Genomic DNA, 17,180 nt, shown 5'->3' on the forward strand with positions numbered 1-17,180 from the left:
TGAACCACTCCAGGGCATGATGCACTTAGCAAGTCAGTGGAACACATGCTGTGACTAGTTGCAACAGTGAGGATAACTTTGCCTTGATGAATCCACTTTTATTCTATTTCATTAATTTTTGGAGGGTATAATTATGCAAGATGATTTTCCTTTGTAACAAAGGTGAGTTAATTGGACTAGGTACAAAGGAAAGAAAAAGAGTTTGTTGTTCAACATTGGGATCAAACCTGGTGATCTTGGCCTAATTAACACCAGCTAGTAAGTGTCCAAACTGATTAGCTTCATAGTGTTTCAATAACAGAAAACAACTATTTTTTCAAATTATTTACTTTTAATTATATATAAACATCTTTGAAACATACTATTGCCCTTATATTATGAAAACAAATAATATAATTGGTTTTGCCCTTTCAGAAGTATTTGAATGGTGTCACTCCAAGGATAATGAGGAAAACATTTTGTTTAAAAGGATAGATCTATGCTTTTCATGAACAAAGGACGAGCATTTGAAATCAATCTTGCTCTCGTTGGGTAGAGTGCACTGGACTGACCCGAGAGAGGTCTTGTTTCAACCCAAATTCTCTATGATTGTGAGTCTCTGCTAGAGGGAGTAACTGTGAAATAGAGCTCCCTGGGAACAGGCTATACAGGCCAATCAGCTATTTTTCCAACAAACATTTCCTTGAGTTGAGGGCTGAGAAGATCTTGTACATTATTAAAAAATTTTTTAAATTCAATTGGAGCAACACATAAGTATCATCAATTAGCTTATGGAAATATCAGTATGATAACTTTCAAGTTAAGTGTTAAGTAAAGATTAACTTCACGGGAAATGAAAAAAGAAAAAAATGAAAAATGAAAAAAGAAATATATATATATTTCTTTTTCTAGATATATATATGTCTTTGTCTAGAGGAATGATTTATTGTTGACTCCCTCAATTGAAATATTTTAAAAGTGGCCTAATGGGAAGATGATGATAGATGATGAAATTAGTGTAGAAACTTAACCAGTAGATCAGGTTACCTGATATCTATATCTCTAGCCTTCATTGACCACACAGCATTTATTAATGAAGCAGATGAGGGAATAGATTAAGTTTCCTATGAACACAGTTTATATTAAAAGGAAAAAAAAGGTGACCAGCATCCAGAAGATTTAATTTATGTTTCAAAGCACCTTTAAATATAATTTAATTTTAAATATTTCTTCACTTATCTCTCTTTTAAAGCTTTCTAACAAGGACAAAATACCAAAAATAATATGTATGTAAGTAAAAGTTTATTACAAAGCCTATTGACTGACACATGGCTTTGGAGTAACACGGGTTTTTACAAACATTTGTTGAATGAACATATATAAGAGAAAAGAACAGAGAGTAGGCTTCACTCCTCGATCCAGTACAGATGCTAGAGTAAAGCATGTTAATACCACAAAACACAAAGGAAAAACTGTTATTTGGGCAAAAACCATTTTTGCCAAAGAATGAAAAGAGATGACCCAGAATTCTGTTACTCTGAATGCCTTAAAGAAGAATTTGATATGCATTGATACAGAATTGTGGCAAAGAACATGTCTTTTCATTTCTCATAATATTAACTCTAGTGGGAAAACTTTATTCATCTTGCAGCCATATATAGGTTTGACTTCTTCTTGATCTCTCTTCCTTCATACTTATATTTTTCATACTAAATTACTTACTGATTCATCCACTACTTCTTCAGACTTTATTTTTGGCTTTACAAATACATTGGAAAGGTACATGTGTATATATATTTATTTTTATGTGTGTGTAGAACAAAAAATTTTCTCTAAAACCGTACATATTTAATGTGTTCATTTAATATGTGATAAATCCATTATTTAATTTCTTAAGTACACTTAATATGTAAAATAATATAAAGGACCTCATAATAACCCAATTCACTCCATTACTGTTATAAATCTAGAAGTTAAAAACCCAAAGAGTAAATAAATTGTCTAAGGACTGGTGTCATACTAGGTGAGTGATATATACCAGCAATATAGATTTTGCGTTAACAATAACTTATTCTTATTACTCTACTATACTAAGCTTTTATTTTTTTTTCAGAGACAGAGAGTCAGAGAGAGGGATAGATAGGAACAGACAGACAGGAATGCAGAGAGATGAGAAGCATCAATCAATTTTTCGTTGCGACACCTTAGTTGTTCATTGATTGTTTTCTCATATGTGCCTTGACCGCGGGCCTTCAGCAGACCGAGTAACCCCTTGCTTGAGCCAGCAACCTTGGGTCCAAGCTGGTGAGCTTTGCTCAAACCAGATGAGCCTGCGCTCAAGCTGGCGACCCTGGGTCTCGAACCTGGGTCCTCCTCATTCCAATCCGATGCTCCATCCACTGCGCCACCACCTGGTCAGGCTATACTAAGCTTTTTCATAAAATAGAGTTATAAGAAAATTTTCTAAGGTAAATTTGATTAATATATTACTTTATTAAAAAAGTAAAATCAGTTTTTGTTATATCAGACCAATGTGTATATAATTATAAATTTACTTTAAAAAGTTGGAGAATTGACAAAAATGATAGAAATACATTTCTAGTAATGGTACAAACTAAAGGTACCCTAAAGTAATCTGGAATAAAGGGGCTAATGCTAAGACAAAGGATGACTTCTTTTTCCTTTGAAAATTAAAACTGTTAGGAAACTATGAAATCATGATAAGCTTTAATTGTGTTATAATTTTGTCAATTATATGAACTAATGTCTAAATTTTGTTTTCCCATATTTAGAATGCTAGTGAAGTAAGGTTATAAACATTTTATTTAAAGACATTTTAGAGTTTAATAATGTTTATAATACTTAATAGCTTCCTTAAAATATTTGATTAGTAGTAAGTTTCTTAGAGTAGACTTTTTTTTGGCCAATAATTTTTTTTTCTGAAGACTTAACACTTTTTTTTTCATGTTCAAATGAAAGAATTTTATTGTAAAACGTTGGTTGGTATCTGATGCATGCCCACATTTATTTCATGTCATAATGCAATAAAAGTGATTTTTTTCATTAGAAGTATCAATATAGAAGGAACACACCTGAATGGTATTTACCAAGACACTAAAATCCTTGGAGTTTAAGTGCTACTTAGAACTCAGATTAGTAAAAGTAGAAATAAAGCCTTATAGCAAAAACTAACTAATATTGAAAATGTAACCAGCTTTACAAAACAGTGTTTACTAGGGTTACCTATAGGTGTATATTCTTTTTTTTTTTAAGTGAGTGAGAGAAAGAGTGAAAGAAAGAGAGAAAGAGAAGGACACACAGGGACAAACAGCTAGGAAGGGAGAGAGATGAGAAATATCAACTCAGTTGTAGCACCTTAGTTGTTCATTGACTGCTTTATCATATGTGCTTTGACTGGGGCTCCAGCTGAGCCAGTGACCCCTTGTTCAAGCCAGTGACATTAGGCTTCAAGTCACTGACCCTGTGTTTCAAGCCAAAGACCTTTAGGCTCAAGCCAGAGCTAGTGGGGTCATGTCTATGATCCCACTCTCAAGCCAGTGACCCCACACTTAAGCTGCTAAGTCAATACTCAAGCCGGATGAGTCCATGTTTAAGCTGGTGACCTCTGGGTTTCAAACTTGGGTCCTTAGTATCCCAGGCTGGTGCTAGATCCACTGTACCACTCACTGAACTACTCCATACATCTGATTTATAATAAAGATGTATATTTTTTATTTATAATTTTTTCTGTGTGTGTGCCATCTAGCAGATAAAGGCAGCATCATTGAAGCCAATGCCACAAGCAGTACAAAAGAATAGAAACATCTTTGGATTTCTGATTTCGTGTTGAAATTCTTTATACTGGCAACAAAACTGTAACTAGGGCATTAGAAATTTTAAGTGGAGGTAATGTAGCTCAATGTCTGCAGCCAACTAATATGAACTAAACCTGGAAACATCAAGTCTTAGCCACAATGAAAATTACTAAAATTTTTGAAAAGAATAGCATTTATGTTCCTTATTTCCCTAGAGTAAAGACAATTAACTTGAGTGTGCTTAATAAATAGGTAACACTTATTGTCAATTACTCTGTCATCTCTTAGAACTTCTTAAAACAACCATAGGATGTAAGATGTTATAAGTTATGGTTACACTCATTGTACAGGTAAACTCACAGCTGAGAGAGGCTAACTTACCTGCTGGAGCTCCAGTTAGTAAGCGGGAGAGTTGAAATTTGAGGCCAGGTTTCACTTGATTCTAGACACTTTGCCCGTGTTACGTCATCAGTCTCTTTCTCAGTTGTGCAGAAATTGGAGGGCTATTCTCCATAATAAAAGCAACAAACAAACAAGTAATGTTGTGGTATAAGCAGTGCAATTTTGAGGTTTCAAGGTCAATTGCAAAGTTTCTGTATTCTCTCCTTAGTGGCCTTGTTCAGTCCCTTGTTGCCTTTGAACGAAGCTTTGAAATTGTGGTTCAAACAGTGTTCATTAGGTTCTGAATGTTTGGCTTTTTACACATCCAGAGATGAGTTATTCTTAATGATGTTGAATATATGAATTAAGTTATATAAATGTTTATAAAATTTAAGGATTTTAAAAATGGATGGAAAATAACAATTCAAGTTAATATACAGAGTGGGGCAAGTGTGGGTTTGCAGTTATGAGTACGTGAAACACAGAGTTTTTGCTTGTATTATTAATTATTACTCATTGTATTATTTTCCATATGAACAACTGTAAACCTACTTTTGCCCCACCCTGTATGTGGAGGTCTGAGTTAGAATAAAGGTTTCTGTATTTTCAGGAACACATACCCACTAATTAATAAAATTAATAGGCCAAAAGTAAAGTTGCATGCGCTTATACTGTAATGATTATCATTTTAAAACTAGCTTTTTGCCTTCGAGCTATCGGGGTAAAGACCTACAGGAAAACTACTGTCGAAATCCTCGAGGGGAAGAAGGGGGACCGTGGTGTTTCACAAGCAATCCAGAGGTACGCTACGAAGTCTGTGACATTCCTCAGTGTTCAGAAGGTAAATGAGCCTGAATGCCATGCGGGCACCTGCCCTCCTTTGTGTAGAGCTGCAGCTCGCGTGAAAGGTTAACCAAAGCGAATCCAATCACAATAAATATGTCTTTTGTTCCAATACCACTTCAGAGTATTATTTGAGCATTTCATACAAAGTTTTAAACCCTGTTTATCACTGGATGAATGCAGAATAATGGAGTGAGTTATCAGTTCCAATAGAGCCTGAGGCATCCTTCGGGGAGAGGAAAAGTTTGGGCTTTTTCATTTACTATCTGGAGCTCCCTGACTTCAAAAATCTGTCCTTATGCATCATCTGAAGGGAGCCAAGTGAAATTTAGCCCTTTAGGAGTAAAGCTAATTCTTTATTCATCCAGCTCCTGCTGCCACAGAAATTTTGTCAAACCTACTCTGATATGGCGTGGCAAGGATATATGGACCCAGAAGAGAATGTGTGTGTGTGTGTGTGTGGGGGGGGTTACTGGAATTGGACACACCTGTGTGCATTTTGGTGACAATATGATTAGAACCAAGCCTAATACAGAGCCTGGAATACCAGTCAGAATCGTATCTGAAGAGATCCACACTGTCTGGAAGGCTGGCACCCTAAATCTGTCTATGTCGGCATCGCCTCTCGGCATCAGAGGGCACTGTCCTTGTTTGCAGTGGAAAACTGCGTGACAGGAGGGAAGAGTAACCATTCCAGCATTGTATGTGGTTTTATTTCCTTTAGTTATCTGGCTACCGAATATCTGGCTTTTTGGTCTGTCAGATACTAAAATTCTGAAAATCCAGATGAAACATGGATTAAATTCCGATAGAAATTTAGTAGGATTTTGAAGCACTGCAGATGTGTTGGAGCGGATCTGCTGAAAGGCTGACTTTTATAGTAAGGTATCTATTTGTCATTAATTTAAAAAATATTTCATAAATATCATGTTAGGTTGATAGTATCACATAAAAAAACCTTTCTTAGTTAATTGTCACAGAGAAGGTAAATTTGTTTTCTGTTGTTAGTTAATTTCTTGACTTTATGTGCCAGTCAGTTCTATCTCTGTTTGTAAATTCTTACTTTTCATTCATTCCATATCATATTCTGTTCACTATTACTTCTTCATCATTGTTTTATTTTAAAAATAATAAACTGATCTGTGATAACGTTATGAACAAGTCTGTTTTGTATGAATAAGTCTGTAATTAATGTTTGTCTTAAATTTACACTTGGAAGACAATAACCTACTTCTTGGAAACTCTCCATTATCACAGTTTTCTGAGATTGAAAGTCATTGCAAGGAGTTATGTTATTGGTTTTGCTTGACCTAGACAAATGCTTTCAAAGGAAGGTAACTTGGTCAAACTGTAAACAGTTTAGCATTTATGTTACCTGCCTCATCTGTGTGAGAATGTGATTTTTCCACCCCTGGTTTATAAAAAGAACCTTCATCAAAATACACTGGCTTATATCTGAACTGCTAGGCAATGTCAAAGGGAAGTGTTAGAGAGGATGCAATCGTGGAAGTCCAGTGTCCAGTTATTCTTACTTATGTCATAAGATTATACATCTCTAATATCCTTACTCACTTGAGGTCATTACATCTCCCTCAGAAAAAGGCATTTCTCATTAGAATAATGATACCTTAGAATATTTGTTTCCTTCGCACTGAAGGTTGAAGATACGCTTTTTCTGGAAACAATTAGAGATCTGACAGTAGTGGAATAACCCTCCTGTGAGAAGAGTAAACGGACACCTGCCCTATAGTCTAAACATATTTCAGGGAGTTTGAACTGAGCTTTGATGTTTAAATTTATTCTATAATAAACAATATTTTAGCAGGATTTTAATAAAGAGGATCTAAAACAAGAAACATTGTCAAAACATTGATAAAAAACAGAGTTTTTTTATGAAATAAGTTATAAAAATACACAAAATAAGGTGCATATAATGTTAATCTCTATTAAAATATAAATATGTAAGGAAACTTCAAAATCCAGAATGCTTAAATAATATAATGGGTGAGCCATTTTTATCTATAACTATTAATTTATTAAATGGCAATTTCCAGAAGTTACATCATTATGGATGAGATAGTAATAGTCAAATCATTTTGTATATTTAAAATTAAGCAAAAAAAGAAAACGACCTGAGGCCAAACTTTTAAACAGACATGTAGAGCAGTACATATTTTTTAAAAATAATTGTAACAATTAAACACTTAATTAAATAGTCATCTGAAATTTGTCTGAAAGTTTGGTTCATAGAAGATATGTATCTGATGTTTAATGGTTAATATTTCCTTATGACTTAAAACTTTGAAATATATTAAATGTTCTAATAAAAAGCAAATACTTTTCCTCATTTAGAACCTGACATAATTATGTTTTTTTAAAAAAGGACTATTAATGTTTGATTAAAAGATTGTAGAAAACTGATGTACATAATATCTAATTTCTTGTTTTAATATTTGCTTGGGATTTAAAATAGAACCACCACTGGTCATTGGAACAGATGTCTTTTTAATGACTGTCACATATTCAAGTAAATACATTTTAAGCCCTAATCATTAGTTTTCAATGTCTTACACTTATTTCAAATAATACTGCCATAACTTTATATATTAATTCCATACTCTGTGTGGAGAAAGACTTTTAAAAACAAAGATTTAAATAAAATAATTATTTATAAATATGGATTTGTGAGACTACCCATAAAACATTCAGTTTTCCTGAAGTAATCACCAGCATAGAATTTTCTGAGAAATACTTTCAAAATATATGTTTTACTCTTAAACTCAGATCACTTGTGGTTTTATATTTGGGAAAAATGGAACATAATATTTTTGAGTTAATTGATTAATACAGTGAGAAAGATAATAAGTTAATCCTACTTCTAGTTATAATTTATATGTAGTTTTTAAAGTTTTCTACTACTGTTTAGGTCAGAACTATATTAGAAAAATAGATTCTCATTATGAATAGAAATATTTAGTTTGCATTTGTGTGACCTAAAACAGTATTTTTCTTTTTGCTTGTTCTTTTATTTTTTGTTTTAAAGGGAAGAACATGCTAGAAGGGTTAAGTAATACACTGGCTACAAAAGAGAGAGCCGAGGGAAGTAGGGCAGGCGGGTCGGTCCTCCCCCTCTGTGCTGTTACATAGGTAATGCTTCCGCCTGGTTCCCTGAGTAGGTGAACTCGGTTTCTACCTGTACTGCTTAACTTTGAGCTGCACAAACTTAGCAGAATTCTGGAAGTTTAAAAAGTGACCATGAGCATAAAGTATGGCTTTCCTGACATAATTTTTATGACTAATTTGAGGGTTTAATGCGGTAGCAAAACAACAAATTTCTTAGCTTCGAGAAGATGAGCAATGTACCTGCTTTCCCATGGCTTCCTTTTCCGTTTCCCCCACTAGGTGAGCATCCAACAGGAGGGCAACCTACTGTCAGAAACAAGAGGGCAAAGGGTGACTGGGCCAGTGCGGACCAAGTCAGGCAGGCTGACTTTGTACAAGTTCTGGTACTAGTCTATCTTAAACTAGGATCGGCTAGAATGTGTAGGGAACACATTAAAATATGTAGGACACAAAGGCAACCAGGGAGAATGGAAAGAACCCTGCACTGTGGTCAGAGACCTGTGTTCCAAGCACAAGTTTGAAATTTTCTGGTTTAGGTAAAAATTTTGTGAGTTATTTTCCTCACTACAAAGATTAAATGAATTCCTATGTATTAAAAGTACTGAATAACCAAATAATATGTAACAATAATATATTTAGCATTACACTTCTATCATAGAATGTATTTCTTTTTTACTCCTCCAACAACATTTATTGACTACCAAAATCTAATATCTTCCTTTTTAACTTTTATTATTTTTTTAAAAATCTCACTAAGTTTGAAACTGCATCTATAATTATTTCTTTGCCCTACTATAAACATAACCTGCTAATTCATGCTTCCATACCATTTTATGTTACTTTTCCCATTTTTAGCTTATCCAACTCACAGCCATCCTTCAAGGACCAAGTAAAATCCATTCTCTTCTAAAAAGCCATTACTGCCAAACACATGGAACTTTTAGAATAGAACAAATTATCTACAAACTTATTTCTTATATGAGATCCAAGGACCAGAAGTATCAGCATCGGCAGGGAGCACCCCCCCCCCATCCTCTTTATGAGAACTTTCCCTTTAACAAGATCTCCAAGTGACTTTCTATGCACATTAAAATTTGGAAAAGCATTGGTCTACCATGCTCATTCTAGAAAGTGGTTATAAGAAAATTAAAAATCCTAAAGTCCAGGAAAAATATTTTATAATAATCTCCATAGTACAGCTTTCTAGAAAATAATTTTATTCATTCTCTTATAATAAGATATACTCTTGTAAACTGCATTTGCTGAAGGAGACAGAATAGGTACACTCTAGTTCCTGGAGCACTCCACAAGGGTAGAGATTGCATTGTGTGTATACGTATCCCTTGTGAGTGACCATGGTATTCTACTCCACTTTTTTATTTAATTACATTCAATTTTTAATTCCATTTTGTTCATTTTATTACAAAGAGACAAACCACAATGATAAATAGCACATCATTTTTCGTGATGATATCAGATCTTGCATTTTCTTAAAAAAGGAACTTAAATGAATCTGTGCCTCATTCAGATGGAGAGCTGAGATGTGATAAGGCACAACCTCTGTTACGCATTTCAGTGTGGAAATGACCTTGGCCAAACAGAGAACCTTTATCTATCAGTCACTTTTGGATCCCTCTCATTTCTAGTTCAGCTGCTTACTGACTGTAGTCTGGGGAATCTCAGGATCAAATGAGAGGAAGCTCAATTGGTTCCTTGTCTTAGTTCACAGATAAAACTATATGAAAAGAAATAGATCAAGCCAAATGGTCTCATGTTTCAGAAAGTTAATAGTTAATATCCTATGAGATTAAAAAAAAATCAAAGGTTCAAAAGTGATTATTCTGACATTATATCTCAAGTTATTACAAATGCTTATTAGGCTAGATTTTGGTAGATAAAGCTAAACATTGATATCTGCTCCTTTTCAGCTAACGTTAGATGATCAGTAATCACAAGATACAAATGATGTGTTGGGGAAGTTTGCCTGGTCTTAGGAAAGCCAAGCAATGATTTATTCTACAGGTTACCTGCTGTGCTACAAATCAACCTGCCCATTTAAGAAGTCTCTTTTTCAGCTAGTTGATGTGATTCAGAGTTTTCAGTGTGACATAAGAGGCCAGCCAGAGAGAACTGTTAACCACACAGAATCATCAGTAAGATCCTGCATAGCTAGATCAGCTTATACATTTTTAAAACAATGAATACAAGGAGTTCAAAAGCAGGTCAACTTCTATCCTTAACTAGATAAGAATAGGCCTGTCCCATTATTTAACATGAATGTTCACTAACAAAAAGGAGCTGTGATTTCTTCTTTTAAAATATCCATGTTCTTTGAATAGTACCAGATTTCTATTCAAATCTGGTCCCTCCAATCTGTCTTGTCCTGATTCTGGCATTAACTGTAAGAGTCAGATGTATACTTATTTCCTGTGTATGTAACTGGAGGTTCAGTTGAGAGAGGAGCATTATCGCACTGACCCGATAGAGACTGAAATCCCTTGCATTTTAGACCAACTAAGAGAAAAACCCCGAGGCTCTAGCTGATATTTCTAGTTTCTAAGTGTCTTTTGAACAGTTATAAAAAATTAGAAAAGTAGTGTCTTCACCCTTTGGTAAATCTGTATGACACTAAATACAAAAAATCCCATTTAAGCTCTATAAAAAGTTCAGTAAGGAGTATTTTATGTCACTTTTTATGGAATTAGGCCCTAATTTAAAGGTAAAATGGTATGTATGGTTTTTCTAAAAATCTCTGCTAAACAGGTGATTTACTATTCTTTAAATGGAACAGTGGTATGCTTGATTTTTCTGTCAGAAGCAATTGACATGCCCTACTTTAATTTTATTAGTTGAATGCATGACCTGTACTGGGGAAAGTTACCGAGGGCCCATGGATCACACCGAATCGGGCAAGATTTGCCAGCGCTGGGATCAGCAGACGCCACATCGGCACAAATTTGTGCCAGAAAGGTAAAATACCAGCAAATCATGCTAGCAATGATACTTCCTTCAAACTGTTACTTGCTCCATGACAAACTAAAATAGAACTTCTCCATATACGATGTTCTCTGGAAAGTCGTAGACAAGAAATTTATGACAGAAGTTTATAAAAATGCTGGCTACACCGTCAGTTGGTCTTGGCTGAGTAGATAACGATCCCCATAAATTGGGATGGTCCTTAGGAGCAAAAGTGGAGTGTGGACGGAAAGCACTAGGAAGCTTCCTCTTTCTCTTCCATAGCAGTAAAAAGACAGAGGCCAACTCAATAATGATCACTTTGGCAAGCTGAACTGTGGGAGAAAGCATTATTGCTAAATACAAACCAATCTCCTCTAGAGCCACATATTTAGTGAGTTTGATAAAATAGGCTCATGTTTGACAACATGAGAGAGTTCATGCCCATAAAAAGGTAGAGCAAAAAGGCCCTGGTCAGTGGCTTAGTGGATAGAGTGTCAGCCTGGTATATGGACATCTCACCTTCGATTCACAGCGAAGAAGCGACTATCTACTTCCTCCCTTCTCTCCCTCTTCCCTTCCTGCAGTCAGTGGCTTGATTGGTTCAAGTGAGGCCCCGGGTGGCTCTATTGGAATGTATCAGCCTCAAGTACTAAAAATAGCTTGGTACAAGAGCATCAGCCCCGGTTGGGGTTGTCAGGTGGATCGTGGACAGGATGCATGTAGGAATCTGCCTCATTATCTCCCTTCCTCTCACCAAAATAAATAAATAAATAAACAAATAAATAAGTAAATAAATAATAAAAAAGAAAGATCTAACAGTTCTTTGGCTGCTTTTTCTTGGTATATTTTGACATCATTGCCAATCTGGAGAAATCAGGTAACCAAATCTACTTTCTTCTCAGAAGGAGGTTTGGCACTTAAATAGTTAAAAGAAGTGTCTACTTTGGCCCATTCATTTCCCTTAAAACATTTTAGTTAAAAAAATAATTTTATTTTTATTATAAAGAATAAAAATACAGATAATTACAGAGGAAGCTCTCTCTCTACCTTTGTTTAGAAATTGCTGAAAGGTGTTGTCTTTGCATTTGTATTTATTGTTCTTCTAAATAAAATAAAAACTTTTTCCTTATTTTTAAGTGCATCTCTAGCCTTTCAAGTGAGGGCAGAAGGGACATGGTAGCAATTAGAGAGAAGTCACCAGTGCAGGCCCCCATTAATTTAAAGGAGGAGGACATAGAGAAAGGGGTGTGATGGAGTCTGTCTCTTGCTCTGGTGGAGGCGAGGGCATGACCCAGAAACTGGCTCTGGTTTCAGAATTGAGCTGTCATTACCAACAGCTATTGAAACCTACCTTTGGGTTTAAACTTTAAGCCTGCCATGGTAGAGGACCTGTTTTCTTAATGAGCATTTTACAAGAGGTCATGTTTATGTAATCTATCCTTAATTGGGCTTTATGAAAAGAGGATTCAGTTGGGACCTCAAGTGGTAGACAGGTACCTAATGGAATTCACTTATTATTAGCTAAGGCGATGGTACTATATGCTTGGTGGAATGTCAGTTAATAGATTCAATTGTCAATCATTTGCAATCCTGTAAGGCAACACAGAGAGACTAATTTTTCTCCGGCTAGCAGTATCTGAACTAAATCAACAGTTATTTTGTGAGCTAAGGGCTGGGTGGTGTTTCCAGGCAGATTTACGTGACACTTTTGTTGGTGTGGTTTGCAGATATCCCGACAAGGGCTTTGATGATAATTATTGCCGCAATCCTGATGGCAAGCCGAGGCCATGGTGCTATACTCTTGACCCTGACACCCCTTGGGAGTACTGTGCAATTAAAATGTGTGGTAAGTTAGGGTCAAATTTATTGCTTCCTTTTCCTCTCATAGATTGGATCTAAGCAGGTGATTATTAGTGAGGCAGGTTAACAACAATTTTACTTGATGTTTTTATGTTTGTAAGTTTTAATATTTTTTAAATGTGTGACATAATCCTACCCAAGCTATTACTCTGAATGAGATAGATATCCTAGTGCACACATACACTCAAAACATTTATATATATTGAAAGACCTAAGCATTCTCATGTTATCAAGAAAGAGAAAAAAAAACCTACAGAAGGCGAAAAAGATCAGGGATTACATGTGTTAATGTTACCAGGTTGAAAATGCTAGAACCCTAGACTCTTACCTTCTTCCCTGTATCCTTTCCCTGCCTTTCCTTCCCAGACATAACCTGAGCTGTCAGCTCCCTGTGAACCTCTTCTGGTGAATGACAGGAGCTGCAATGATGAAGGTGAAGTCGCCAGATTTCTCACAGACGTCTTTAGTCCTGGTAGCTGATGCCAACCATTCTGGCTGTCCTTGCCCCCAGCCTGCATTCTGTTCCATCCTCTTTCAGCAGTCCAACAGTCTTCCTAGGCACTGACCTTTACCCACTATTTGCAATTTATGATAAGAAGTTTCTTTTCTTACTTGCTTTGTGGTATCTATATCTGTATGCTTGCTTCTCTCCATGGTTAACTCACGTATTTTTATTCTTTTCTAAAATACTACTACTGGATAATAATTATATATAGACATGCTTTTATTCCTATGAGTACAGGTCTTATTTCAGTAGAACTGCATACATTTAATAAGGTATATAATGTTATACATTGGCTTGATATTTTAAAGATACACACACAAACACCCAGAATGATAACTGTACAATTATGAGGCTATCAACAAGGATTTGTGTATTTCTGTAGAACAGCAGGAGGATGGGGATGCTCCTTTGAGAAAACCTAATTCAGTGTTATCTACAGTATAGTACTGCCAAAGAAAATCTCTTCACTTAGACCTGCTAAAAAAAGGAAGTGTTTTGGACGACTCAAAACCCATAGAAAGGGGATATGTCTGGCATGTGTAAAATAACTGCAGAATCTGGAAGGCTCTCAATGGGAACACAATGTTCCAAGGAAATTGAATCATCTGTTTGGGCCTTTAAATAAAAGATGACTCCTGTGACAGTATTTCTCTGTATAGATTGAATAAGTTCCACGTGTTTATTTTATTTATTTATTTATTTATTTATTTTTTTTTTTTGCAGAGACAGAGAGAGAGTCAGAGAGATAGACAGGGACAGACAGTCAGGAATGGAGAGATGAGAAGCATCAATCATTAGTTTTTCGTTGCGCATTGTGACACCTTAGTTGTTCATTGATTGCTTTCTCATATGTGCCTTGACCGGGGGCTCTCAGCAGACCCAGTAACCCCTTGCTTGAGCCATTGACCTTGGGTCCAAGCTGGTGAGCTTTGCTCAAATCAGATGAGCTCGCATTCAAACTGGCGACCTGGGGGTCTCGAACCTGGGTCCTCTGCATCCCAGTCCGACGCTCTATCCACTGCGCCAATGTCTGGTCAGGCCTACTTGTTTATTTTTAAAATTTTGTTACTCTTTCCATTATTCTAGACCATTTAGTTACAAGAAAACAATTGTTTTCCTGCCATTTTTTTTTGTGTTTTAGGTACTCTTATAGATTGTCTCTGGAATAAAACCGGTATAAATACATACACACACACACACACGTGTGTGCGTGCTTGTGCATACTCACGTGAACGTTATCTTCAACTGACACACATACAGCAAAAATACCCAAGTGTTACTCTCCATTTTCCAACCAATCTTTGATTATTTTTTTAATTGACTTTAGAGAGAGAGGAGGTGGGGAGAAAAAGAGAGAGAGAGAAACATTGATTTGTTTTTCCACTTATTTATGCATTCAGGGTTGATTCTTGTATGTGCCTGACTGGGGATTGAACGCACAACCTTGGCATATTGGGACAATGCTCTAACCCAGTGGTCCCCAACCCCCAAGCCACGAACTGGTACTGGTCCGTGGGCCATTTGGTACTGGTCCACAGAGAAAGAATAAATAACTTACATTATTTCCGTTTTATTTATATTTAACTCTGAACGATGTTTTATTTTTAAAAAATGACCAGATTCCCTCTGTTACATCCATCTAAGACTCATGTAGAGTCTTGTCTTGGTCACGTGATACATTTATTCATCCCACCCTAAAGGCTGGTCTGTGAAAATATTTTCTAACATTAAACCACTCTGTGGCCTAAAAAAGGTTGGGGACCACTGCTCTAACCAACTGAGCTTCCTAGCCAGGGCCTCTTTGGTTAGTTTTTAAAATTGGAAGAGGAAAGAGATAGAATGAATGTAACACTTCTTAATAATTAGATACTTTTTTTTCTGTCCAAGGAAGAGTTAACTAATTATACAAGTAATGTGCAATAATTCTGATGACTTTGCTAAACATAGGGTGGTATTTATAGAACGTTCATTCTAAGAAAATGGTAGAACTTGTGAGTCAAGCCTGCAGAGTTAAGATTAAAATAATCTTCTGAGCTTTGGAAATATTTTAGAAATAATTGATTACAGAAACGCTTTTAGTTTATGAAATTATATAGAGGGTCTATACTTTTATTAAAATGAACAAAAGTTGACATTTTAGAATTCTGAAGAGTGTAAGAGATAATGTTTTATGAATATCCTTTCAAGTATTTTGGCTTTGATATAACCAGTGTGTCCATAAAGTCATGGTGCACTTTTGACCGGTCACAGGAAAGCAACAAAAGAAAATAGAAATGTGAAATCTGCACCAAATAAAAGGAAAACTCCCCCAGTTTCATACTTATTCAGTGCAGTTCGATGTGGGCTCATGCAGATTTTTTAGGGCTCCTTAGGTAGCTATCCTGTATAGCCTCTACAGACTCGTCACTGACTGATGGCCTACCAGAATGGGGTTTCTCCACCAAACTGCCGGTTTCCTTCAACTACTTATCCCACCGAGTAATGTTATTCCTATATGGTGGCGCTTCGTTATAAATGTGCCGATATTCACATTGCACTTTGGTCCCGGATTCGAATTTAGCGAGCCACAGAACACACTAAACTTTCCTCTGTACCGTCCGCATCTCGACTGGCATGACCATGGGCTGCTCCGCTGTTTACATGGTGTTACATCATCACCTGCTCATGCGCACATGCTGCCACATCATCCTACAGAAACTGGGAGGGTTTTCCTTTTATTTGGTGCAGATTTCACATTTCTATCGTCTTTTGTTGCTTTCCTGTGCTGGTCAAAATGCACCATGACTTTACGGATACACTGTTATAAAGCTTATAATGAAAAATCAAGAAATTTGGTGCTGGTTTCAACTGTGTATTAGTTTTGTGCTGCTGCATAACAAAATACAAGAAATTTAGTGGCTTAAAACAGTAAATACTTCTTATCTCATAGTTCCTGTTGGTCAGTAGTCCAGGCACAACTCAGGTGGGTTCTCTGCTTAGGTTCTCACAGGCAGTGATCCAGGTGCTTGTCAACTACTGTCTCCCTGGGACTCAGGGTTCTATCCCTAGTTCACTGGTTATTGGCAGAATTCAGTTTCCTGAGGGTGTAGTGCTGAAGTTCTCAGCTTCTAGAAAATGCCTATTGTTTTCTACCATAGGACCCTCTCCACAATATGTCAGTTTACTTCTTCAAAGCCAACTGGAAGCTAACATTCTCTTTTAAAGAGCTTGCTTGATAAGGAAAGGCCCAACTAAAGGTAGTCTTCCTTCAACTTAGGGTCAGCTGCTTATATAATTCCCTTCACTTCTATGAAGCTAATGTAAGTTAACAAACTAATCATAAGAGTGGCTCTCCCATAATGTTCACCCCGCACTCAAGGGGAGGGAGTTATACAGAGTGTACACCAGTGGGAGGGAATCCCAGGGGCCATAATTGCATTCTAAATACCATACATACATGTGTTACATAAACTGGTTGTAACAGAATATTGATTATCACTTTCATTTGCATTATTTTATTTTTGGGTGAGTTTTCTGGTTATCTCTCAGATCCAATTGCTTGAATTCATTCTGAATTTTCAATATGTTTTAAAAAAACAAACGTTTGATTATGTCGCTTAGCCTCTCTTCTAAAGTTAAAGGGATAATTTTAAACTCTTATTCTATTGTACAGTATCTGTATTTTAAAGTCATAATTGCCACCAATTATGCCATCTGATTTGTGATAGTAGTCTCCG

General features: G+C 36.0%; 1 protein-coding gene across 3 annotated transcripts in view; it reads left to right on the top strand.

Annotated features, from left to right (window-relative positions):
* The window catches only part of HGF (hepatocyte growth factor), a 74,356-nt gene that overhangs the window by 14,312 nt on the left and 42,864 nt on the right, over nucleotides 1-17,180 (top strand). Inside the window, exons 5-8 of one of the 3 annotated variants that reach the window (XM_066239858.1) lie at nucleotides 4,874-5,016; nucleotides 10,991-11,111; nucleotides 12,827-12,945; nucleotides 13,326-13,535. In XM_066239858.1, the coding sequence (XP_066095955.1) occupies nucleotides 4,874-5,016; nucleotides 10,991-11,111; nucleotides 12,827-12,945; nucleotides 13,326-13,336 (394 nt within the window). In that variant the 3' untranslated portion in view covers nucleotides 13,337-13,535. Of the gene's footprint in view, nucleotides 1-4,873; nucleotides 5,017-10,990; nucleotides 11,112-12,826; nucleotides 12,946-13,325; nucleotides 13,536-17,180 lie in introns of those variants that run through there. The other 2 variants (XM_066239857.1, XM_066239856.1) reach the window with 2 other exon arrangements.

The sequence above is a fragment of the Saccopteryx bilineata genome, chromosome 7, assembly GCF_036850765.1.
Source record: "Saccopteryx bilineata isolate mSacBil1 chromosome 7, mSacBil1_pri_phased_curated, whole genome shotgun sequence".
In the NCBI taxonomy this organism is placed as follows: Eukaryota; Metazoa; Chordata; class Mammalia; order Chiroptera; family Emballonuridae; genus Saccopteryx; species Saccopteryx bilineata.